General features: G+C 37.6%; 2 protein-coding genes across 3 annotated transcripts in view; one reads left to right on the top strand and one right to left on the bottom strand.

The window, feature by feature from the left end:
• Positions 1-17479, top strand: part of CFAP43 (cilia and flagella associated protein 43) — a 99475-nt gene extending 81996 nt beyond the window's left edge. Inside the window, exons 29-38 of the mRNA XM_027112526.1 lie at positions 1416-1523; positions 3086-3172; positions 3859-3947; positions 5567-5780; positions 6880-6992; positions 8462-8621; positions 13154-13318; positions 15335-15415; positions 16616-16769; positions 16957-17479. Of these exons, the coding sequence (XP_026968327.1) occupies positions 1416-1523; positions 3086-3172; positions 3859-3947; positions 5567-5780; positions 6880-6992; positions 8462-8621; positions 13154-13318; positions 15335-15415; positions 16616-16769; positions 16957-17123 (1338 nt within the window). The 3' untranslated portion in view covers positions 17124-17479. The remainder of the gene's footprint in view (positions 1-1415; positions 1524-3085; positions 3173-3858; positions 3948-5566; positions 5781-6879; positions 6993-8461; positions 8622-13153; positions 13319-15334; positions 15416-16615; positions 16770-16956) is intronic.
• Positions 17480-21234: 3755 nt separating this feature from the next.
• Positions 21235-24941, bottom strand: SFR1 (SWI5 dependent homologous recombination repair protein 1). Of its 2 annotated transcripts, none has more exons than XM_027112525.1 (4): positions 24738-24941; positions 23769-23884; positions 22752-23162; positions 21235-21698 (listed from the first exon to the last, which is right to left on the bottom strand). In XM_027112525.1, exons 2-4 carry the CDS (start codon positions 23862-23864, stop codon positions 21507-21509), a joined length of 699 nt encoding a protein of 232 aa, XP_026968326.1. In that variant the 5' UTR covers positions 23865-23884; positions 24738-24941; the 3' UTR covers positions 21235-21506. The 2 variants fall into 2 exon arrangements, with proteins under 2 accessions (XP_026968326.1, XP_026968325.1); XM_027112524.1 differs by lacking the exon at positions 24738-24941 and adding an exon at positions 23990-24714.
• Positions 24942-25359: the final 418 nt, after the last annotated feature.

The following is a 25359-nucleotide window of genomic DNA, read 5'->3' as shown; positions in this document are numbered from 1 at the left end:
AAAGTTAGTGGTTGCTTTGGTCGGCGGCGCGAAGGCCTCTGGGAGGTGTGGGGAGAAATGGGAAATGGCTGCTAACGGATTTCTTTTAGAAGTGATGAAATATTCTAAAATTGTGGTGATGGTTGCACAACTGGGAATCTGATTTTTAAAAGCCATTGAATTACAGACTTTAGAGGAGTGAATTGTATGGATCGTGAAATACATCTTAGTAAAGCTGTTATTTTAAAAAGATAGAACATCTTTTCATACAAGACAATGAGGAAACTATCAAAGACTACTAAGTAACATCAAAAGGACTCAGGAGTCAACTTTAAAAGTTCCCCTAAATGGGACAATTTAAGATTCAATGATAATAATAATTGCAATTAACTGAAACCTATCAAATTTGTTAGATTAATGAATGTGTGATATTTTAAAAATAAAAATGCCATCAAAGGATAACAACAAATTTATTATCTAAAAACTAATAAAGAGAAAGTGTCAAGTATTTACTGTTTTCCTGTATGAACTACACTGCTAGGTAACCAAATAGATAGCGAGAAGCATCCCTTTATAAGAGGATTTCAATCAGTAAGTGAAAAAGGAATGATAGAAATATAACATCACCATTTTGCAGCTCCCAGTGGATTAATGGACCCGAGCATTGAGATCTACAGTTGCTAACATCTCAAAAAGAAAGACAACTTGATACTACCTGTTTCCTGATCAAAAAGCACAATATCCTTTATGATCTTCATAAAAGGATCAAACATAAGTCTGATCTGTCCTCTGATTCAGCTGCCAATTTTCAGGAAATACATGGGATAAAGGACTCTGAAAAACTTGCCATAAGTGTGCAGTTAGCAAAACCCAGACTAGGTGAAACTACAGATAACTGCAAATAAATGTGAGGAAAAGAAAGGGCTGAAAGGGAACCTGTGGATTATAAGAGACTTTTAAAATGTGACAGTTTTTTCACCAGCATGTTATACAATAGTGCCTAGAGATACATATTTGGGTAATAATACTGCAAAGAAACATAAAGAGGTGATTACTATAAAAGTCAGGACAATGGTTATTATCGGGGTTGAGATTAGAATGGGGACACATGGAAAGGGCTCTGGTAAAGCGGTAAAGTTCAGTTCTTAATTGAGTGGTGATTACAAGGGTGTTTTGCCTTTATAATAACTCATTCAACTGTACATTTGTTTTACGTATTTTCCTATGTATGTGGTTTATCTTACAATGAAAATTGAAAAAGGTAAAAACAACTGAGCAGTTATTGCAAGTTTATACTCCCTTTTTCTTAAAAAGAATTTCTCTTGCTTGTATGTCATAAACTTGCTTGATGAGTGCCAAGTCTGTGACCCTCAATAGGAAATCCTTTCAAAGGTAGGCATATTGATCATTTTCCCCCTTTTTAAATATTTCTGCAGGAGGAATTGAAAATAAACAACCTTGTGTTCTCCTTACTGTTGGATGAAGAAATAAGCTCCAGAGAAGCCTTCCTGAACAACTACCTTGCAAGGAAGCAGGAGGAGAAAGTAAGTATAGTGTCTGATACCTGAGTACAAGCATCTTCTGACAAAGGGGATCCCTCTTAACAGGAGCTCACATGCCTAGCCCCTTCCTTCCTTCTACATTCCTACTCAACTGTGTGCTTTCCTTGGCTCCCTGTCTGGGACTTTGCCCCAGGGTCAGATGAAAGTGCCCACTCCAATCTGTTCATAAAGTTATGTGATTCTGCGTCTGCAATCATTTAGTCAAACGAACTATGTAACTTTCATATGACATATGGTTTATAAAATGAGGCCATGTGGCTTCATGGTTGAAGGGGCCCACTTTTAACCACTGACTAGCTATGGGACCTTGGACAAGACACATAACCTTTAAAGCTATTTTCAAGCTCTTCTCTAGGGAATATTGTTCTCTCTGGACCTTTTGGCACCCTAAGTTTCACTAAATATATAAGTAATGGGTTAGCTTATAGAATGAAAAGCTGTCATATTTTGAAAAGCTCAAATAGGAGCATGAATAGATATGTTTCATTAAAGAGACAATGAATACAAAATACATGTCACATGATAATTTTCAAAAGATGTCAGCTTTTATTAGTATTACTAAATGACATTTATGAATGATATAAAGTATCAAATGACATATGTAGTTATTGTTGCCAAGAGTCTGTTAAAGAGCATATGCAAAGCACCTTCTAAATACAACCCTACTCATAACAACCCTACAGAGTACGGGATTTCTTTTGTAGATGAGGAGTCCATCTCAGAGAGACTGGTAACAGGCTAAGTCACTCACTAGTGTGTGACATACCAGAAATTGGAACTGTAGATATAAATAAAGACCCTCCAAATGAGAATAAGCAGACTATTTATTCAGAGCTTGGTATAGTAAGGGAATCAGCCACCATCACTTGTGTTTGGCAGACACTCAAAGGCAGGCAGGGGATGAGAAAGCTTTATAATGAATAGAAGAGAGGGCTTCAGCTATTCCCTGATTCGAAGTTGTTGGCATGGAGAAGCCTGGAGCAAGTTAATTAGAAGCTTGGCAACCTATGTGCTTGGTTTAGGAAGGAGCTTTGGCTTTCTCTGGTTGGTCCTAAGTTGAAAATGGTGGCAAAAATTAGGAAAGCTGAAAGTTATTGACCAAGTCCTGGCGGTTTAGGGCCGATCGCTGCAGAGGCTGTGGTTTCCCTTCCTGGCTGGTTGTAGGTTATGAGTCAGGGCTCTATCTTTATATACGGTCTGGCTGTTGTCCATTTATATATTCAGTCTCTCAGAACCAAGGTCCATGCAACTCCCAAGCCTGTGCAATTTCATCATCCATACTGCCCTGCCAAGAGTGTAGTGTGCTCCCTAGTCACTTACACACTCGCATACAGAGCTGGCTACCCTTTGAAACAGGTGAGTGGATGTTTGTCCTTTCAGTCTCCAGTCAGTTTGCTTTCTTCTGTGAATGTTATCTGTAATCGATACTTCACTTCACATTTATCTTGTACTAGGGAATTCCTTGTTCTTTTCAGTATCCCCAATATTTTTGTTTATCCTGAAAGATCTCCAGTTCCAATCTTCTATTCCCGATGTTATTATAGAGCCAGACTACAGAGGCCATCCGGAAAGCTAGAGAAGACCACGATATGTACAAGGAACACTACGACAACTTACTGGCGGAAGACAAAGTGAGAGCTGTTGTCTCACCCACTCGCTAATGCAATAGAGTTGCTGCTGCCTGGATTTGGGGAAGATTAAGAGGGATATAATTTAATTTCCTCATAGATTTTTCTCCTACTGTAATCACAGTTACGGGTGTACTTCATTCTATGCCACTGTGTATTTCTAAAAATCACTGTGTAAAATAAATTTTTGTAAACTTCTCTTGTTCAAGCTCTCTCTTGTACAAAAAAGAGAGAGCACAGTTAGACTTTGGAGGTTTTTGAACTTCAGGTTGCAAGCCCCATTAGTTGGTTATGAAATCAATTTAGTAGGCTATGATCAGCAGATTTATAATGGAAAAGAATAGAATAGAAAAGCAAACTGAAGAATAGAATAGAACGGAATGGAATAAAATAGAGGTAACTTGCATGTTTTACAGGTAAATATCATTTTGTGAAACTTCAGTTCTGAATGATTTCTAAGACCTCTTATATGAAGTAATGTTTTAAATTTACTGAGGTGCTTCTTGTTCAAAGTAAATCTTTGTTAAATCCTTGCACAGTGAGTGGTCACCCTCTAACAAGGTTATAAACCAAGTTTTCATGGATTTTTAAAATCAAAGTGACACAACCTATATGTTAAAGAGTATTGTCAACAAATAAAAGCCTTCTGAACAAAGTTACAATCCTGTCAATGATATGTTTTCCCTTAGGTTCTAGATCGCAGCTTTAAAAAGGAATTTTCTGAAATTCCCAGTCATCAGGTGGATATACTCTACAAACTTTTTAAACGCCGACCAAGGTTTGTTTCCTCTTTGTTATCATGTTTTTGAGAAAAAAATTTGTAAGCATTATTAGATGTCAGCTTTTTCTCCCGATTAGTTTGTAATATTCAGTGTAACATCTTTTATGTGAAAATGTTCAAGTGTCTTGATCATAACTCAGTTTGTTAAAGATCATTCTTATATCTTACAGTAGGCAATGAAGACTAAGGATTTCTTTTTTACTATTTAAAAATAGTTAAGTATCTAAGTAATCATAGTGCTATTATAGGTTCTATTTTATACATGAAAGTAGTTCCTTGTAAGACACAAATGGCAGACAGATTTATAAACTGTTTTTCCCAAGATGTGTTCCAGCAAGTATGAGTCCCTTGCAGTATTAATTGGAATTACACATAAAAGTCTTCCAGGACAAAATAAGTTTAAGGAAATACTGGGCTGAAAAAGATAAAAGATTTTCTTTACTGAAGCACATTTCAGAACTTTTTGTAGCCTTTGCATCCCCAAGTATTAGAAATAGAGTAGGAAATGTTTTCCAGACTTATTCGACCACAAGTACCCTTTCCTCAGAGCATCTCATGTGATTTGTGTTCAAGATAAAGTTTGAAAAATGCCAGTATAAATGATTGAAAATAACCATTATCCGAAGAGTTCTAAAATATCTGATTTTTATACCGAGAGTAGCATTAGAACTACATTTCACAGATTTCCAAATTTTTATCAATTCAGATTTTCATAATTTTTAATCAGACGTAATGTAGGAATCATGGAGTTTGTCACAAAGATATAGGCTCATTTGTGTCTGAGATGCAAACTCATTCTCTCACCTTTGACAGGTTACATGCAACCTGAGGAATTCAGTCTAGAGTAAGCCTTATGTCCTTTTTTCCCTATTTTTAAAGGAGTGAGTTACATAAGCCTGTGAAGAAAGAAGTGAGACCTCCCATATACTGGGAGGCAGCAGTGGAAAAAGCATAAACTCTATTGTCCAACAGAATTAGCTTTAAATCCTAACTCCACATCTATCAGACCTATGGCCTTGGCCAGTCACTTCTCTCAGAGCCTCGCTTCCTTCATCTAGAAAAAGAGGATAACAATAGTAACTTCACGGCGTATTGTAAAGCACCTTGAGAGTGAGTGCCTGGTACAAATCTCTGTACCCTTCTCTTCCCAGCTGCAGGCCAGGGAAACAAAAATAATCCATTAATGTAGATAAAAAGAGGCACTTCTCCAGTTGCACATATAGCTGAACATTCTCCAGGCTACTCACCTGCAAACAAGGATACCAGCAGAGGATGTATGGGGCAGAACCAGGGGACATCCACACTTCCCTCAGGCATTTACTTACCTGCTTAAAATGCCCAGAAGGGAGACATTTTCTAGTGCAGGTAAAACTGCCAGTGCTGACAGAAACTGGGGACATCTATAGTCCAGCCGAGGTCATGTCTGGGGATCCAGAGGGGATGGAAGAAGGTCCAAGTGGGTGCTTTTCTCTTTGGGGTAATCCACCCACTAGCCACAGGAAACTGTCTTGCAGTATCACACCTCTGCTAAGGGTTACGTTAATTTAACAGTGATTTTTTTTTTTTTTTGTATGTGAGAATGTGAAAGGTTGATGGGCTTTTATTGGTAATACCAGGATTCACAAACAAAAAGTGCACTCAGATACGACCAGTCTTGTGCCTTTTGGAGAGCGACCAGGATCTGGGAAATTGAATAAGGATGCCTTTGCCCAGTTAATGAAAGCCATGGATGACTTGGACAGTATTAATAACATGCCACAAGGCTTGGACCCCTCCGTCTGGGAACATTTCTGCATGACCAGACGAGCGAAAGTGGAAAATGAACAGAAAGTATATAATAACATTTTATTATTTTATTTCATTTCATTTAGTGTACTAGTATCAAATATGTAGTTTACGGTGGTCAGTGCTTCTAGAAAGGCTAGTTATTTAGGTTTTCGCACTAGGGTAATAGTAATATTAATAATAATGATAAAGAAATAAAATATTAACCTCAGTCCTATTGAAGGCTAAGTACTTGTAGACCCAAATTGACGGCCACTAGCCACACGGGGTTATTTTTTACTTGAAATAAATGTGGACAGTCCTAATTGAGACATACTGTAACTGGAAAATACACACAGATTTAGAAGACTTAGCGTGAAAAAAAGAAGGGAAAGTGTCTTAATATTTTTTATATTCTTTACAGGTTGAAATGATAATGTTTCGGATATATTGTATTAAATAAGATAATAAAATTAATTTCACCTGTTTCATTTCACTTGTATAATGTGGCTCCTACAAAATTTAAAATTACACATGTGGCTCGCATCGATGGCTCACATGACATTTCTCTCGGACAACACTGTTGTAGATACAACTTCTCCTGTCTGCTCTGGTCCTGAGTAGTCCTCATCCCTTTTTGCATAGAAGAATTATATTTCACCAGAATCAGCTGTATAGTTTTGCTAGAATATTTTGTTAATGTAACAAAGGGTAGCAATTTGAGAGTGTGTTTAATTAGGAAGAGACTTCTTCCTCTTGCTGCTTCTTGACCACACCTTGCCCCCTGGCCCTGCCACCAGATTACCTAAATTGTGTGCCGCATGCGTCAGGCTGTCATATTTTTGTTAAAGTATCTATGATTGTAAAACTTTATCTAAGATGATAAGATATAAGAAAAATTCTAGTTGCTTGGCGTATTGTCTTTCAGTGAGAAGCAAATTTGATACTTTTCTAATTATTCATGGGATGTACCATGTAAGTTTTGGGTTTCTTATATTACATAATGGCAGGATTTAAATTTTGGTTTATTTCTTAGAAAGTTGGACTTGTTAAGGTTTTGTAACAAAGTTAAAAGATGTATATTTTTTAAAGTTCTTTAAAATTAGTTTGCTTTTATTTCTAAAGCTCCGTATGTTCTGAGATGTTGGTGGTTTGGTTTCTTCAGGTAAAGCAGAAAGCAGCTGGCTTAATAGAAATGGTGGCTTTCCTCCAGAGGAGAACTGAGGATGATGAGAAGGTGCAACATGAAATTGAAAAAGTACTCCGTGAGCTCACCCTGTAATTTGAACCTTTCATTCATGTTCATTTATTCAAAATCTAGGGCTAAATTAGGTTGTGTTATCATGGGGAGAGAATGCTGACTCACTGGTTTTCAGCTGGCACTGGCTTACCTATGTTCATGGCTTTATAACTTCTCCTTGAGAAAGTGCATTTTGTTACATAAGACCTTATTTCAGAATGAAATTTGCCTACATGCTCCACTGTTCTTACTGCAAATCGTCGTTTTTTTTTACTCTTCAATTTCTGTTTTTCCCTTTTTTAAAATTTGAAGCATAATTGACTTACAAAATTAGTTTCAGATGCGCAACATAGTGATTTGATATTCCTATACATTACTCAACGATCTCCATGATAAGTCGTTACCATCTATCATCACACAAAGTTATGACAATTTTTTTTTTTTTTTTTTGCGGTACGCGGGCCTCTCACCATCGTGGCCTCTCCCGTTGCAGAGCACAAGCCCCAGATGCGCAGGCCCAGCGGCCATGGCTCACGGGCCTAGCTGCTCCGCGGCATGTGGGATCCTCCTAGACCGGGGCACGAGCCCTTGTCCCCTGCATCAGCAGGCGGACTCTCAACCACTGCACTACCAGGGAAGCCCAAAGTTGTGACAATTTTATTGACTATATTCCCTATACTATACCTCACATTCCTGTGACTTAATCAAATAGGCAAACTTGGGGAAAATCTTTTATTTTAATCTCCTTCCACACGTGTTCCACAGAAAGAACACGTTTCTGCTGGTAAGTACTTTTAAGCTCAAGCCACACAAGCAAACTGTGTGGAAAATTAAGTAGATATCCAAGAAATTTCCATGTAGATGCCTAAGCAGCTAATATTTTTTCTTCAAGGGAGCTTGTTGTATTTTCCAGAGTAATTGGGATACTGTTTTAAGTCCTTGCTTCACTTTTGGCCATATTTACAGCCACATGGATAAATACTTCTCTGATGTTCCCAAATTCATCATTAAACATCATTTTCAGATCTAGGTGATAAGTAGGAATATGAATTACCTAAAAATAGATTTGATAAGTAGTATGCAGATTAAACATTGTTAATATAATATCAGAGATCAATACACAAAGTCAGAACTTTAACAGATTTGTTATTTGGTAGCATCTCTGTTTTTTCCACTTACATTCAAAACCATATTAATCTTTTCTTAATCATGAAGTAAAACCTTATGAATGTGTTTCTGTCCATACCATTCTTTGAGCAGCCCAAGTGTAATTCCACATCAGTAAGAAGAGGTACCACAGAGACCTCTAGGAAAGCTTGTCATCGGGAAAATATTTTCCACATTAATCTCCAGCATGTTTTCCTTCAACTTAAGGAAAATTAATTTTGAATTTTATATTCAATTTTTATATCAGATATATTTTATCAAATTTATATATCAGATGATAGATGAAATTTGGAATATAAATGTATTACAACTACTTACTTTAAAGTCTTTTTCAATTTAGATTACAGGAAGACAAAGTGAAATTCCAGTTGAATTTGACAATCCAACTCCTCCTTAAACAAGGGCAAGTAGAACTGGAGAATTTCCAGTTACTGCTGGATTATTCTGATGCAATCCTCATCAACAAGAACATAGTTGAAGACTTGAATTCTGTGATTCGGGTAATTCTCATGCTTTAAGGAGAAAAAACCAACATATCACCTGCTGTACCAAATATTTTTCATATTCTCCCATTTCTATGGTAAATCATTCTCATTCAGTTGAACCAGTGGTTGCTAACTCTCACTCTACGTTAGAATCACCTGAACAAGTTTACAAATGTGTCCAGACCCCACCCCTAAGCATGGACATTTTTTTAAAGCTTGCCAGGTAATTCTAAGGTAAAAGAAGTTCAGGACCACGGAGTTAAATGTTCATCCTAATATACATACTATTATTTTGTTAGAGTCAATCTCCTCACCTAATGATAAGTTTGATAAGCTTAGAGAATTGATTTCAGACCTTGCTTGTTTTCTGATATAAACATTTAATGTTATAAATTGCCTTCTAAGCACTATTTTAGCTGCATTCTGCAAATTTTGAAATTTTGTATTTTTATTTTCTTTCCATTTAAAATATTATCTAATTTCCCTTGTAACTTCCTATTAGAAGTTACTATGGGTTATTTAGAAGTGTGTTATTTAATTTCCAAATATTTGAGGATTTTGTGCTATTTGGGAATTATGTGCTAATGTTGCTATACATATTACTTTTATAAATGCTCTTAACCCACAATATATTGTTATTATTGTTGCTATAGGTAGTTATCTTTTAGAGTGATGAAAATAAGAAAAAAGCGTTTTCTATTCCCCTCCAATTTCACTATTTCAAGAGATCTTTCTTTGTATAGATTGAAGTTTCTGTCTTGTATTATATACCTTCTACTTAAAAAACTTCTTTTAACAACTGAAGTGCAAGTCTGTCGGTAATAAATTCTCTCTGTTTTTCCTTGTCTGAAATTGATTCACCTCTATTATTGAAAGATATTTTGCTGGGTTCCCTGGATTGACCGGTTCTTTCTTTCTCCCTCTCATTCTTTTCACTTTAAAGGTGTTCATCTTCTTCTGGCTTAACGGAACTTCTGACAAGATGCCTACTATATTTTTTTAATCTTTGTTCCTCTTAAAATAATGTGTCTGCCTTTGAGATTTTTCTCTTTATCTTTGGTTTTCAGCAGTTTGAACATATGTCTAGGAGTGTGTGTGTGTGTGTGTGTGTGTGATCCTTTTAATGTACTGTTGACTTTGGTTTGCTAATATTTTGTTCATGATTTTGTCCATGTTCATCAAGGATATTGACCTGTAATTTTCTCTTCTTGTGGTGTCTTTGGCTTTGATAATCAAACAGGGTAATGTTGGCCTCATAAAATGTTTGGAAATATTCCCTCCTTTTCAATTTTTTGTTAAGTGTTTGAGAAGGATTTGTATAAGTTCTGGTATGTTACATTTTCACTTACATTCATTTTAAAATATTTTCTAATATCCCTTATTTCTCTTTTGACCTCACTGATTATTTAATAATGTGGTGTTGAATTTCCACATATTTGTAAATATTCCAGTTTTCTTTCTGTTATTGATTTCTAGTTTCATTCCCTTGTGGTCAGAGCAGATACTTTGTATGATTTCCATCTTTTAACATGTATTAGGATTCATTTTATGGCCTAACATGTGATCTGTATTTGAGAATGTTCCATTTGCACCTGCAAATAATGTGTATTCTGCTGTTATTGAGAGATGAATTCTGTATATGTCTCTTATGTCTAATTAATTTATAGTGTTCAAATCCTCTATTTCTATATTGATCTATATTGATCTATACTTGTTCTATCCATTAGTGGAAGTAAGATATTGAAGTCTCCAATTATGGTTATTAAAATGTCTATTTCTCCTTCAGTTCTGTCAATTTTTGCTTCATATATTTTGAAACTGTTTTTAGGTGCATATATGTTTATAATTGTTATATATTCTTGAAGGATTGGCCTTCTATCAGCATATAAAAGACAATTTTTGTGTTAAAGTTTATTTTGTCTGATGTTAGTATAACTATTCCAGCTGTTTTTTGGTTACAGTTTGCATGGAAGATATCTTTCCATCCTTTCACCTTTGAGCTACTTGTGTCATTGGATCTAAAGTGAGTCTCTTCTAGACAGAATATTATTGGATCTTTTTTTAATCCATTGTGTCTATCTTTGCCTTTTAATTGTAGGCTTTAATGCATTTACATTGAACGTAATTACTGGTAAAGAAGAACTTACTGCTGTCATTTTGGTATTTGTTTTCTGCATGTCATATTTTGTGGTTGTTCAGTCCCTCCATTATTGCTTTCTTTAGTAGATAATTGGGGTTTTTTGCAGAGTACCATTCTGATCCCCTTCTCTTCTCCTTTTCCCTATACCTTTCCTTTTCCGTATGCTTTCTTAGTGGTTACCCCTGGGAATTACAATTGACATCTTAATTTTATAACAGACTAGTTCAAATTAACACCAACTTAGTTTCAGTAGTATGCAAATCTCTGCTTCCATGGAGCTCTGTTTCTCCCCCAGTATGTTATTATTATCATGAATTACATCTTTATATACTGTGTGTCCATTAACATAGATTTTTAATTATTATTTTATGCATTTTTCTTTTAAACCACACAGGAAAAATAGAGTACTTACAAACAAAAATACAAGAATACTGGCTTTTATATTTACCTATGTAGTTACATTTTTTATTTAGGTTGTTTTTTATTTATTTCTTCTGGCTTTGAGTTACTATCTACTTGCTTTTTATTTCAGCTTGAAGGACTCCCTTTAGCAATTCTTGTAGAGCAGTCTAGTAACGATGGACTCCCTCAGTTTTTGTTTATCTCAGGAAGTTTTTAATTCTTCTTCAATTTTTGTTGTTAGGGTAAGAGCAACAACCATCAGATTTGTTGATGGACTGAATGTGAAGGGTCAGGTAAAGAGAGGGATCAAGAATAAATCTTAATATTTTGGCTTTTGAGCAACTGAGAAGGTGATGGTGTCATTCACTGACATGAGAAAGACTGAGGAGATGTAGCCTTGGCTGGGGACATAGGATGAAGAATGTTGGCTTTTGTTAAATTTGAGATACCTATAGAACACCCAGTGGAAATATCTAATAGCCAGAATTCAGGGTTGAGATACATATTTAGGAGTATTCTATATGTAGATCACATATATTTAACTACATATGGACTATTACATATAGATATCTGCATATAGATAATTTATGCCACAAGATTGCTTGAGACCACGTAGGAAGTGGGTAGATAGGAGGAGGGCATTTGGGCCAACACCCGAAGTCCAATTCTGAAAGATCTAGCAGAGAAGGAGTTAAGTGAGGAGACTGAGAAGGAGCTGCCAGTGAGATAGAAGGGAACCTAGAAACCATGAGAGAAACAGTTCCGAGGAGGAGGGAACCATGCACTATGTCAATTACTTGACAAGAGCAGTCTTAGTGGAGGGTTGGGGCAGGAGCTCAATTGCTGATGGCTGAAGAAACAATATGAAGTGAGGAAGTTGAGACCAGGACTATAAAATAAATCTTATGACAAAGTTGACTGAAAGGAAAGGAGAGAGGAGATGTGGTAGTTCGACAGAAGTGTTTCTCAACCTCAGCACTACTGACATTTTGAGCTGGATGATTATTTGTCGGGGAGAGATGTCCTGCGTATTGTGTGAAGTTTAGCAGCCTCCCTGGCCTCTACCCACTAGATGCCAGTAGCAATGCCCCCCTACAGTTATGTCAGCCAGAAATGTCCCCAGACATAGTTGAATGTCCCCTGGTGGGGCAATATTTCCCACATTTGGGAAATACTGCTCCAGAGAAATGCTTGACCTTAAGATTTTGGAACTGGCGATGACAAGATCAAGGGTATGATCATGGGAGCTGGGTGGCTGAGCAGGATAGAGAAGAGAGCATTGAAAGTGGGAAATTCAAGGAACTGAGCCCAAGCAGTGACCAAAAGATGAAAATAATTTTTAGAAAGAGTAGCAGTTGGTATAGTCTAGTGGCATGAACTTGAAAAAGCTAAGTTCTTGAAGGAGAAGGGAGGAAAAATATAAAACATTAACTGATGGAACTCACATACAAATTTATTTTAGAGACATAGTAGTTTCACTGTTAGCAATCTGGGAGAACAACTCCATGAAAATATTCCTGAACTTCATGTAGGCAATTTGAAATGAAGTACAAAATATCTAGGTGTTTACATATCATATTTAACCCATTGAATTTTTTTGCTTTTCCACTAGCTACCAACAAGATACTGCTGTGCCTAGCTAGATTAAATTACAATCCTTTATCTATAGTGTCAAGAAGCAGGGCAGACTAGGGGTATAAACGCATACAGATTGGTAGATCGGTGATGTCAAGAGGAGTTCCTGCCTAATCACTGACATAAAAGTAAATTGGCTATGCCATTCAAACGTATCTTACAATCCCTTCTGTTCAGTAACTACCATGCTTTATAGTGATCAGATTGTGCCCATCAAGTAATTTTTTAATATCTACTACATTTTAAGAAAGAGGATAGAATTATCTCTGCATTCCAAGCGTTTTCTAAGAAAAGCATTCAGCTTCAAATATTCTGTATCCTGTATGCAGAATCGTATTATATGAATATCGGAATGTACTTTTTCTTTAAGACTCAAGGACAAAAGAAAGTTGCTAGCATGATGGAAAGTAAAGAAGTCCACAAAGGAATATTTCAGATCGAGTGGGAACATAAGAAAATGGAGATGGAAATGGAAGATCTAAATCAGAAGGCTCGGGATATTCAGATGCTGTTTTTTTCAAGAGATCGTCAAAAGGTAAGTTCTCCCTGCCCCCCACTATATAATTTTAATTTCATTCATTAATGTATTCATCCATTCAACCAGTATTTAATAAGAAGCCTCTGTGATGTCAAGCATGTTCTATGCCAGAAGTAGTTCATAATGTGACTATGAATTCTGTCTGTTTCTTCTGGTAGTTTACATTTGCTGCCTCTGGTTCTTTGTGACCCATTCAGTAGTATAGTTCTGTTTTGCAGCTCACCAAGAATTTCCTAATTGTCAAATCTCGTGGTCCCTTTCCCAGTCATAACCATCCCTGTAGCATTTGTCCATCTTCTTTTTTTTTTGGGCCGTGTGGCATGTGGGATTTTAGTTCCCTGACCAGGGATCGAACCTGCAGTGGAAGCGCGGAGTGTTAACCACTGGACCGCCAGGGAAGTCCATCCATCTTCATTCTTTTTTTTTTTTTTTTTGCGGTTCGCAGACCTCTTACTGCTGTGGCCTCTCCCGTTGCGGAGCACAGGCTCCGGACGTGCAGGCTCAGCGGCCATGGCTCACGGGCCCAGCCGCTCCGTGGCATGTGGGATCTTCCCGGACCGGGGCATGAACCCGAGTCCCCTGCATCGTCAGGCGGACTCTCAACCACTGCGCCACCAGGGAAGCCCCATCTTCATTCAAAACAATTGCCCATTGTTTTGGCTTTAATCATCCCTGTTTTCTCCTGTATTTCTTCCAACATGTCAGACCACTCTGCCTCTTTTCCTCATTTCTCTTTTGTTTCTCTTAAGTATAGCTATTTTTAAGATTCTGCCCCCAGCTCTGTGTTTCTTTCCATGCCCTCTCCTTTGATGATTTCTCTTTTTCTGACTTTCATAATCACTGCTAAGACTCATCCAAGCTTTCTGGACTCCAATTAAATTCCAATTCCAATCTAAGCTCTCTGAACCTGACCTTTCTCAAGCTCTATTTCTGTATTTCCTACTTCCCAACAGCTCCTCTTCTTATTTTGCTTATTTCTGTTCTTTCAGCCATTCACTCAGGGTTACAGTTGTTGTCCTCTTTGATTCCTCTCTTTCCCTTGTCTTCCAAGTCTTGACTAGTTTATCCATTTACTCCCTCATTCTCTATGCCCACTGCCTTTACCTTGCTTCAGTCCTTCCTTTTCAATGGTTTAGAGTATTTTATAATAATCTCCTAACTAGTCTCTTGACCTTGGGTTTTTCTCTTCTAATTATATTGTATACTGCTGTCACATTCCTATTCAGGTCTAATAACATTACTACTCTGCTCAAACATTTTAAAGTTCCTCTTCTTACCTGGCACATGAATTCTGAAATCCTTAAGTGGCGTTCAGTGTCCTTCAAATTATCTTTTGAAATTCATTCCCACTGTTCCTCTTACACATCAGTATTCTCAAACCAAACTGATTTTATATTCCAGGATTCTACCTCTGTGCCTTTGCTTATACTGGTTCTTCTACCTGCAATATTTTTCCGCATTTTTTTTTCACATCCCTAATCTATCTGTTTTTCAAGGTCTGGTTTAAATGCCACCTCATCCATAAAGCCTTTTGATTTCCCCAGTTCAGAGAAACCATGGCCCAACTCAAACCACCTTTTAATTTGCATGTCACCTTACATACATTCTGGCAACTAATCATACTACACGTTCTCTTTTTCTTGAAGTCTCTGTCATGTTATCTATCTTTGTTATCTCCCTCAGTATCTTTAACTGGGATATTGTTAATATGGGACTTAATGAGACACTCTCAAATGAGACACAATAAATATTTGGTGAGTTGAATAAGTGAATGAATGAATGAGGAGATAAACTCTAGGCATTTGTAACTATTAGTATATAGATGAGTGTATCAGTAGCCAAATATAAGTAAATAGCATGACACTAAAGTCAAGTCAATCCTAACTTGGATAGATAATTTTTATGAGAAACAGTAACTTTCAAAACTAAGATAATCTTTATAAAATTATCTACTGAAAGAAATAGAGAAAAATATCCTTACCTACATTGTGGGTTTTTTTTCCCCTCTTAAAGTACCTAAATGAACCAAACTATGAGACTATGATTGCCATTCAGATTGGAGTAATGGAGCAAACCATTGCTGTTTTAGATAAGGTAGGTCTCAAGGATACTGATCATTATAATTCCAGTAGTTGTGAAAGATTTGAACAAAGTAATAGTTTGCAAATCATGAATTCAGATAGAACCTACCAAAATCTTGCTCTTTTATACTGATATTCAGGATGTAATTAGAGGTCTCTAAATAGTGTCTTTGTAACTGTAACCAATGTGGTAGCCTGAAGCACTTCTTTTTTTTTAAATTTTTATTTTATATTGGAGTATAGTTGATGAACAGCGTTGTGTTAGTTTCAGGTGTACAGCAGAGTGATTCAGTTATACATATACATGTATCCATTCTTTTTCGAGTTCTTTTCCCATTTAGGTTATTGCAGAATATTGAGCAGAGTTCCCTGTGCTGTACAGTAGGTCCTTGTTGCTTATCTATCTTAAATATAGCAGTGTGTATATGTCAACCCCAACCTACCAATCTATCCCTCTCTCCCTTCCCCCAGTAACCATAAGTTTGTTCTCTAAGTCTGGGAGTCTGTTTCTGTTTTATAAATAAGTTCATTTGTATCATTTTTTTAAGATTCTGCCTATAAGCAACATCATATTATATTTATCTTTCTCTGTCTGACTTACTTCACTTGGTATGATAATCTCCAGGTCCATCCATGTTGCTGCAAATGGCATTATTTCATTCTTTTTAATGGCTGAGCAATATTCCATTGTATGTATGTACCCCATCTTCTTCATCCATTCATCTGTCAGTCATTTAGGTTGTGAAGCACTTCTTTTAACATTTGAATTAACCCCTTGGGAGATATCAGAGTGTAGGTGAATTTCCTGTTTCACATTAGGTTACCTAAGATTTATGTAGTAGAAGTGTTGATAGTCTTTCCTTTGCATTGTAAAGGCTTTGTTTTACCCTAATTGCCTAACAATGCTCAGTTTTGAGTGTTTAACATACATAAGATGGAAACAAAGTAATCTCAAGGCTATGTGTTTTTTAAATCTTCTCTTATTTCTAAGAATATACAAATTTTTTTCTAAAATGTGTATCAACATACCATTCTATCTTTCAACAAATAATTTAAGTACCCACTATGTGCAGGTATTATGCTAGGTACTAGGGATATGATGGTAAGATGTCCTACTGATGACAATGTATTTAAATTTTAAGAATAATGTCTTTATAAAATATATTTTTTTCAAAATTATTTCTGTGGGGTGTCATGGGAACAAAAATTTCAGACCCACAAAAAGAATGTGGAAAGCTGCAAAAAGCTGCTTAAAAAACTGAGAAGGTACAGCAATCAAAAAGATGTAGCAAATTATACCCTAAGCTGCAATTTACGAGAAGAACTGGTGGCTGTCTCAGAGAGAAAAGACATCTGTAATGCAGTGGGTAAGATTTTTTTCTTTAATCAACTGTCAGTTTCTTTAAAAGTGATCATAATTCCTAAAATCTGTACAGTGGTTATAAAGCTACCAGTATTTGTTCCATATGTTTAATTGATTCTGAGTGCTGTTTCTGTATTTAAAAGTATAGATAATAATCCAAATAATTCCTTCTTCTTCATTTCTGGGATAAGGGTCTACACTGACTTGTGAAAAGATTGCCAAAGAACGATATGAAAACATGATGCAACAGCAAAAGTTAACAAAAATTTCAAAAGAACAAGCTGAGCAGATTTCAATACTACAGGCTGAAGTTGAAAGATTAAGGATGAAAACATTTCCTGCTTTCGTTCAAATGTAAAACTGCTGGTGGGAAACATAAGACCAAATCAGTCATTTTAAAAATAATTTCATTTGGTTAAAATGATTTCTGTCTCTCTTATATAAGGAAATTTAAGTAGAGTCTCCTCTTAGTGGCATATTTTTAATAGCAAATTGATTGATTTTAGCCTTAGTCATTATAAAAATGTCCTGCATGAATAAATGTCTAAAATAACACGAATGATTTTTATTCAAGAATGAACACGATTTTAGCTCAGAATATATTCAAGATCTATTTTATTAAGTCTTAATTTGATCAAAAATTATTTTCACAGTAGTAATATAGAAAGTCTTAAAGACAAAAAATTATTTTTAGCCACTACTGGTATTTCTAATTTTATAAAATTACCAGAAATGTTATGAGATTATGAATGATTTTTATCTTTTATACTTTTCTGTATTTCCCATTTTCTTCAGTAAGCATTTCTCTATCATCAGAAAAAAATTAATAGAATGTTTAAGATGATTCCCTGTCCTACCAATGGGAACGAGGCGAATTGTTTACTTTTACCAAGCCCTAAATCACTTGTAAATTACAACATATTTTCTTCTACATAGACGTTCTACATAAACATGACATAATCTTCTATATTCATATGTATTTGCAACAGAACTTAATTTTGTGCCCCACATGATAGTTTAGTAAACAGAAAAAAAAAGCATTTTCTCATTTTGTGATATTGTGATTTATAATAAGAAATATATATATTTGGTCTCCAACACCATTCCTGGCACAGAGATCCTAAAACCCTCGGAATTTCCTAAGTGATGAGAGAGGTACAGGTGTCTTGTTATGTTAATGAGGTGACTTTTGGATTGCACCTAAGGATGGGGGCTGTCTGCCAGGAGAACCAACCCTGTGTCCCAACCTCCCATCCACCCACCCACCCTTACGCACACCCACCCCCCACCCCCACCTCTAGGAAGGGTAAACGGGCTGGAAGTTGAATTGATCACCGATGACCAATGATTTAGTCAATTGTGCCTATGTAATGAGGTCTCCATAAAAGCCCAGAAGGACAAGGTTTGGAGAGTGTACCCAGAGAGAGCAAGCAAGTCTGAGCTTTTCACCATAACTTGCCTTATGCATCTCTTCCATCCCGAGGTTCCTGAGTTAGATCCTTTTATAATAAAATGGTAATCTGATAAATAAAATGTTTCTCTGCGTTCTATGAACCACTCTAGCAAATTAACTGAACCCAAGGAAGGAGGGAGTCTTGGGAACCTCTGACTTATTGCCAGCCGGTCAGAAGCACAGGTAACAATCTGGTTTTTCAAATGGCATCTGAAGTGGAGGGCAGTCTTGTGGGACTGAGCCCTTAACTTGTAGAATCTGATGCTATCTCCAGATAGATGTGTCAGAATTGAGTTGAATTGTAGGACATCCAGATGGTGTTTTGAGAATTGCTTGGTGTGGAGAAACAGACACACACAAAGGAATTTGGTGATCAGAATTCTTACATTTCCATGAAATAGTTTATCACTTTATTCATGTAGATGATGATAAATAAGTAATGAGAAGATTAACTGCTCAGAAAACTGCTTTGCCTTTCCATAGCCTATGGACTGCTGCATTCCAAGGTAATACCATTGGGATCATGAACCACAATCTCCAAAGGGTGTCAACGTCTCAATGTTCTGGACTTTGTGAATTAAATGTTAAGTTTAATTAGTAACACCATATCCAATGTACACTGGTGTAGGTAAAGCAAGAGAGCAATTATAAAACATTCTATTTAGAAAAAAAAATTTAGAAGTTTTAAAACCTTCTATTTAGAAATTGCCAGGATAGTACCATAATTGATCACCTGTATAGTGATCAGTGGTGGGAATGGTAAGGAAAATAGAACCAACATCATTTTGACAGCTCCCCCCCCTTAGACCTAGAATGATTCCTGAAGTAGTCGATTTGGCTGATTAAGCAGGGTAGTGCCTATTGGTAACATTTCCATGTCACCTAAGTTAGCTACTGGAGCCTCCATTTGCTACTAAGGCAAGGCCACAAATTTCGCTGGACAGTGCTCCGTGGATTCCCAGGTCTTAACAGCCTGTTTCGTTTCTTAGTGTCTACCCTGAGTGATTCTGGCAATGCTCCTTGCTTGAATGCCTCAGCTTTGAGGCATAGAGTGGAGGTTAGCAAGAGCCTCTTGCCCCCAAGCTGTATTCTAGTAGCAGCACTTTCAACAAGAGGCATCTTCTGCTTTGGGGTTATTGGCAGGTGCTTTGGAAGGGCACATGGGTCATGGAACCCAGTCCTCTCTCTTGATATGTTTATGGTACTGATTCCTCTCAGCTTCTGCTGAACTAAGAGCAATTATATTTGTATTTTTATAGCCCTTTAAGATATTATCTATATTATCAAGTAGTAATATATATAATTAATTGGGTCAAACATAACATGGTTATGAGCTCTGTTGCTGGGTTGCTTGGGTTCAAATTCTGACTGTCACTAAATAACCACTTAATCTTAAAATTTCCTCATCTTTAAAACTGGGATGTTGATAATTGTAAAACTCAAATGAGTTAACATACTTTTAAAACTGGCACAAAGCAAGTGCTAAGTGTTAGCTTTCATTTTAATGAATAAAAATAATTCTTATTCAGTAGTTCTTAATAAATATATCCTATTAAATGGAGGTAAAATTCAATAGAAATTATTAAAAAGGGGACTGCTTCATGGGCACCCCTAGGCCCCAAACTCTCCCATAAGCCCCATCCATACTCCATGATCCACCTCCTCTTGTAGAAGTGCTCACTGAGCTGTTGGAGCCCTCAGCACCTAGCCAATGCCTTAGAAATCCCCATTGCTATACCACCAACTGCTCCCCAACTCTCCCAAAACCAGAGTCCCATTGATGCTGTAGTTCCCCCAAATGGACGTGTAAGGGTGACTCCAGGGGATGTGCTAGTCAGTAATGGGCAGCTGCAGTCAAATGCTGGCAACCATCACCAGGGAAACCACTTCTCCTGCCACATTTAGGACCTCTGGCTGAGCAGCAAGAAGCAGTGGAGGCTGGTCAGCACAGCTTCCCAGGGATGCCCATCTGGGAATCCCAGAGCCAGGGAAGGCCAGTCCTCTTGGGTTCACAGAAGCCAATGACAATGGCAGTGTCTAGAAGGCAAGAATTGAGGCTGGGGTGAGGGGTAGGTTACTGGCATGGGCATTAACAATTAGAATGCATGCAAGAGCAGGGTCTTGATATGCCAACATTAATAGTCTGTTGGATCACGGGGAAGGACTGGGCTGAGAGTAAGGAGCAGCTGGGGGCGGAGGGGGGAAGCGTAGGGTAGTGGCTGCTTACCAAGTAGTAGGGAAGTACTTTTCTTTTAAGATTGGGGGAAAAAAAACCCACAACTAAGTAAAGCTGTCTCAGCCCTTAAAAGGACCCAAGAGACTGGAAACCAGAACCAAGAAGCCACTGACCCACAAAGTTCTCTCTCCGTCATCTCTGCCTTCCTCTGTAAGGGCAGACTTAAGCACACCAGCTTTTCTGCTTTCAAGTTCACATACAACAGCTCCAGCCACAAAAAGAGATGGGCTTTCTTTTCTTGAGCTCAATTCCGAATTCTCAAGGACTGGGATGCTTGGGTCCATCTATGGCCAGGATGACAGATAACGGACAACATGGCAGCCAGAACCCCAACCCAGTGAAGGTGGGTTTCTGACTGAGGAGTCACTGTTAATGGAGTAGATACGCTAGCTTTTTACCTATTTCACAGATAAAACTAGAAAGGTAGATGAATGTAAAAGGCCCTGTATGCCGTGATGCCCTGAAGTGGGTGATGAGGACATGTGGTTTTGTAAGAAATAGATGATCGCTTCACTAACTGAGATGACGAATACAAGTAACAAATTTGAAGAGACAGAAACTAATTTAATTTTGAACATATGAGTTTACCTGCTAGACCATCCAGATGGAAATATGTGGTAAATGGGTGGAAACAAAGGAGAGGCATAAACTTAGGAGAGGCAGGCATTTTCAGACAAGTTTCGGTTTAGACATTCACTAGATGGACTGTTTTTTCACATTTAAAATAAAACTTTTACCACAATAAATAGAACAATGTATTAAAACTCACTTCCACAGTTGTCCAAATTATTTTTTTAATCATGATTTAATTTTAAAAAAATTTTTTCACCTTTCTTTAACTGTCAAGTTTTCTTTGGCAAATTTATTCAAAACACTAAATTTTCATTTTAGAACCTAGTTTATACTTATATAACAAAGGCCCTAAATTGATCCAGGTTCACCAGGATACCTTTCTCTAAGCCCTAATGGTTTACATCTTCCTTTTAAAATGTATAAATATCTTTTAATTACATTGTCATCCACAAAGACATTCTGGAGAAAAAAATTATGAATTAAACACCTATAAATTCTTCTTCATTTCTGTTATAGTGTAGCAATTTATCATCTAACCCATAGTGGTCTATCAGCTGAGTAAGGCTTAGTTTCTTGTTCTCCTCAGACATAGCTGACTGCAGCTCATAAAGCAACAGCTGGCTACAGCTTCTCCACTTCTTTATTAACATCTGTAACTGAGACAGGTCATTCTGAAACAGAAAAAAAAAAAAAGACATAAATGTGTGTCAGTAACTAGATAGCCATCCTAACTTACTTAATGAAAGTTGTCAAATCAGTTGATGAGTAGTAGGTTTAAAGGGTAACACATTTGGACATAAATGGGACTTCTACCCAGGAAAAAAGTAGGATGGTTTTAAGTAACTATCACTCAAATTGAGTTCTATGGCTGTTTTGTTTGGTAGAAGCTCTGGGCTATCCTTACCCTCAGGGAAAAATTGAATCATTAAATAGGGCAAAACTATGTAAAGAAGCAACAATATGGGTTAAAAAAAACAATCTACTTTTTCTACCACAGCTGTACTTTAAAAAATGATATTTAAATTAATATTTTTCAATGTCACTATCTCATAAAACTCAAGTAGTTATATTTAGAGAAGTCCTAAAAATTCAAGAGAGCAAATAAGATACAGTATTCCATCATTTATGACACATTGCTGGGGAAGAAGGCGCAATTGCAATATACATGAATGATCCAGGTAAGTGAGGGTCATCTTCTTCCAAGTGCCCAAATTCTATTTTCTTCAACCTTATCTGGGTTGAAATCTAAAATCTAATATATATTTGTTGTTTTCTTAAAGAAAATGCTCGGAATATTTTAATAATTTGTTACACATAATTGAATAACAAAAGATCATTACTAAAATTACTTTTCATTGTACTCTGTGGTCCATTTTTAGCTTTTTTTCTCATTCACTGTCACTGTTGCTTCTGTTCTCATTGCCACTTGCAGCTAACATTTGAAGCTTCTAATACTGCTGTGGGCTGGAAACTAGATAGAAAGCTTCAACTGCATATGAAATAAGGGCTGGGACTTTTAAAAGTTATACCTGGTGTTTAGAGGCCTCTTCTGCTCTACTCTAAATCTATGACATATTTGAGTTAAAGCTGTTGGAAGCCAGGTTTCTGGATACTTGGCTTACTTCTTATTATGCTAAAATAAACTTTTCTTTTTGAAATACTTTCCTACCATTTATCTAAAAATAAAAAAATTAATTAGGCAATGGTTCTGAAATTCTTCTTACCTTTGATCTATACATTTTGACTAGTTTTAGCCTCCGAAGAAGTTCTTCTTTCTCCTGAATCTGCTTCACCAATTTTGCTTTTTCTTTGTTTAATCCATGTTTGGGAAGATTCTCACTCATAAAGTCATTCTGGAGATCACTGCATGACTCAGAATCAAGTGATTTAGATGCACATGCATTGATATTCTTGAAGGTATTTTTCAAATATGTACTTTCTTCAAATTCACTGTCTATGTGTTTAAAATTTTCTTGAAATTCCAAACAGTTTTGTTCTGTTGAAGGTGCTGGTTTCTCTGAAAAGGTCTGATCATTTTCTTCACTCTCTACTTTAAGTCGTTTTACCACACCATAACAAGAATTAAATGAAGATCTAGTTTTCCTTAATCGTTCCCTAAGGGTTGCACTCATAGGCTGAAAAAGGCATCAAACGTTAATAATGTTAATCAAGACTTGATATAAATAAATCTACTAGAAATCAAGACCTTACGTTTCTGTGGCAGACACCACTAGATGACTTTCTGTCTCCATATATCTAAAGTAACCATCACAAAATATCTTTAGTTCCTGTAAGCGCCACTAAGTTTTAACCCCTTTTTATATTAGCAGAGCCGGCACCCTTCTAAAACAGTGCTGAAACACTTATCTCAGTAATCACAAACATTTGTTCAGCAATTGTCCCAAGCCTGACATGGTTAGGTGCTTCAGAGTTACAAATTAAGGAAACGACCTAGATCTTTCCCCCAAAGACCTTCACGATGTCAGATTCAAACTTCCTGTTTGGAATGCTGTAAAAACTTGAACTGAAACTAAATGAAAATAATTGGGTCAAGATGAAAATTTGAGGGGAAGGTCCAATACATTATCTAAGGGTTAAGACCTAAAATTATGTTAATAAAATTTTTACTTACTAATTTACACATTACGTTAACTGACAATGTTCAGTAGACTTGAAACTACCATTGCCACAATACTTAGAAATATAGACTAGATCCACTGAAAGAGCTAAGATTTTCATACTTGTTTTCTTGAACTGCTTGTACGAGGAGACGGTGGATTGGCACCAGCCTGTGGAGTGCTAGGTAACACCACAGCTGAGGCTGATGGACTTTCCATCTTGAAATCTTGCTTTACTTCTAAAAAACAAAAAATAATCACAAAACGGAAATCAAATTAACCCACACCTCTATATATTCCTTAATTTTTATCAAAGAATTTTTTATTGTTTTACATAACATCACCAAGTAAGCCAGCCAACTTCCTTCTTTCACTTAGTTGTGATTCATTCTTGCTTTTTTTTTTTTTCAGTTTTCCATTTACTTTCCTAAATCGGATTGTGTTGCTCATTATGGTGACTACTAGTTTTTTTCATGACAAGTTAACTAGCTAGCATCCCATATGAACAACTCCACATTTGTTTTTATTGATGGATAAAATCTGACAAAAATCCTCAAAATCTGCCATATTCGGGGGGATGAGTTGGAAAACAACTTTGGATAGTCAGGATTTCTTTCATTTCATTACACCAGCTTCACAATGAAAGGAAATGTAACTGAAATCTTGACTCAAAAAAAACATAGACCTGTCACGCTACCCTAAATCCTAAAGGCTGTGTGCCTAAAACAAATGACCCTCCAGGCCTGAGGAACAAGGAGCCCAAGCACAGGTAAACTTCCTCCTGTCTGCATCGTTTTCGATTAAGCAGCTAAGAGACCCTGAAAAGGAGAGACTGAAGTTTGCTTCTCAAACAAAGGCCATGAAACTTTACCGGGAAAAATACCACAGGGAGTCCTCCCTCCCCTCCCGCCACTACAGCAAGCCCTCGAGAGACCCCAGGCCTGAGGTGGAGCTGAGAGGTTCCCTGACCAGGGAAAGGGAGCGCAACTCGACTCCCCACCCAATCCCCGAAGAAGTCCAGTTCTCAGACGCCCACTCTATGCCCAGCACGCTACCTCTCTCCGCCATCCCCGGAGAGCGCAGAGAACTAACCCAGCGGCTGCCTGCAGCCGGGAGTCTGAGAGGCGGGGCCGCCCGGGAGGCGGAAGAGACTCGCGATTGGCCAGATTGACTGACGCGCGCAGCTCCACTCAGCCCCGCGCCCGGAGCGGCGGGACTGCGCGCGCGCGCGGCCGCGAGCCTCCGCAAGGGAGCGGGGCGAGGCCGCGCGGGAGGAGCCGAAAAGCGTGATTGGCCAGGTTGACCGAGGCGCGTAGCTCTGCTCCGCCCAGCGCCCGAGAGCTGTGGGACTCCGCGCGTGCGCGCGCGCGCGCGCGGCCGCAATCCTTCGCCACGGTCGGGCGCTCTCCGAAATGAGCTTAAAACGAGTAACCGATTCCGGGAGGGGCGCGCTTTTATTCACGGCTTCCCCTCCCTCCTTTCTCCTTGCTTCGACTTCCCTTCCTGCTTCCTAGTTTTTGTGTGTTTGTGAAGGACGCCTGAAAATGCCCCTCCCGTTCTCCTGGCTCCCGTCAATCCCTTCTCCGCGCTCCCCCCAGCAAAGGCCTTTCCTCAGACTCCCCGGGACCCAGAGCCGCGCGGCGGGCTGTGTGTTAAATTTACAGCTTGTGAACTCCAAAGGCAGAGACCACGAAAGAGCAGCGCGGGGTTCAAT

The sequence above is a fragment of the Aethalodelphis obliquidens genome, unplaced genomic scaffold, assembly GCF_003676395.1.
Source record: "Aethalodelphis obliquidens isolate GAN/ISIS:26980383/991018 unplaced genomic scaffold, ASM367639v1 scaffold11, whole genome shotgun sequence".
Lineage (NCBI taxonomy): Eukaryota > Metazoa > Chordata > Mammalia > Artiodactyla > Delphinidae > Aethalodelphis > Aethalodelphis obliquidens.
Note: the sequence above shows the minus strand (reverse complement) of the source record. Positions and strands in the feature narration are given on the sequence as shown.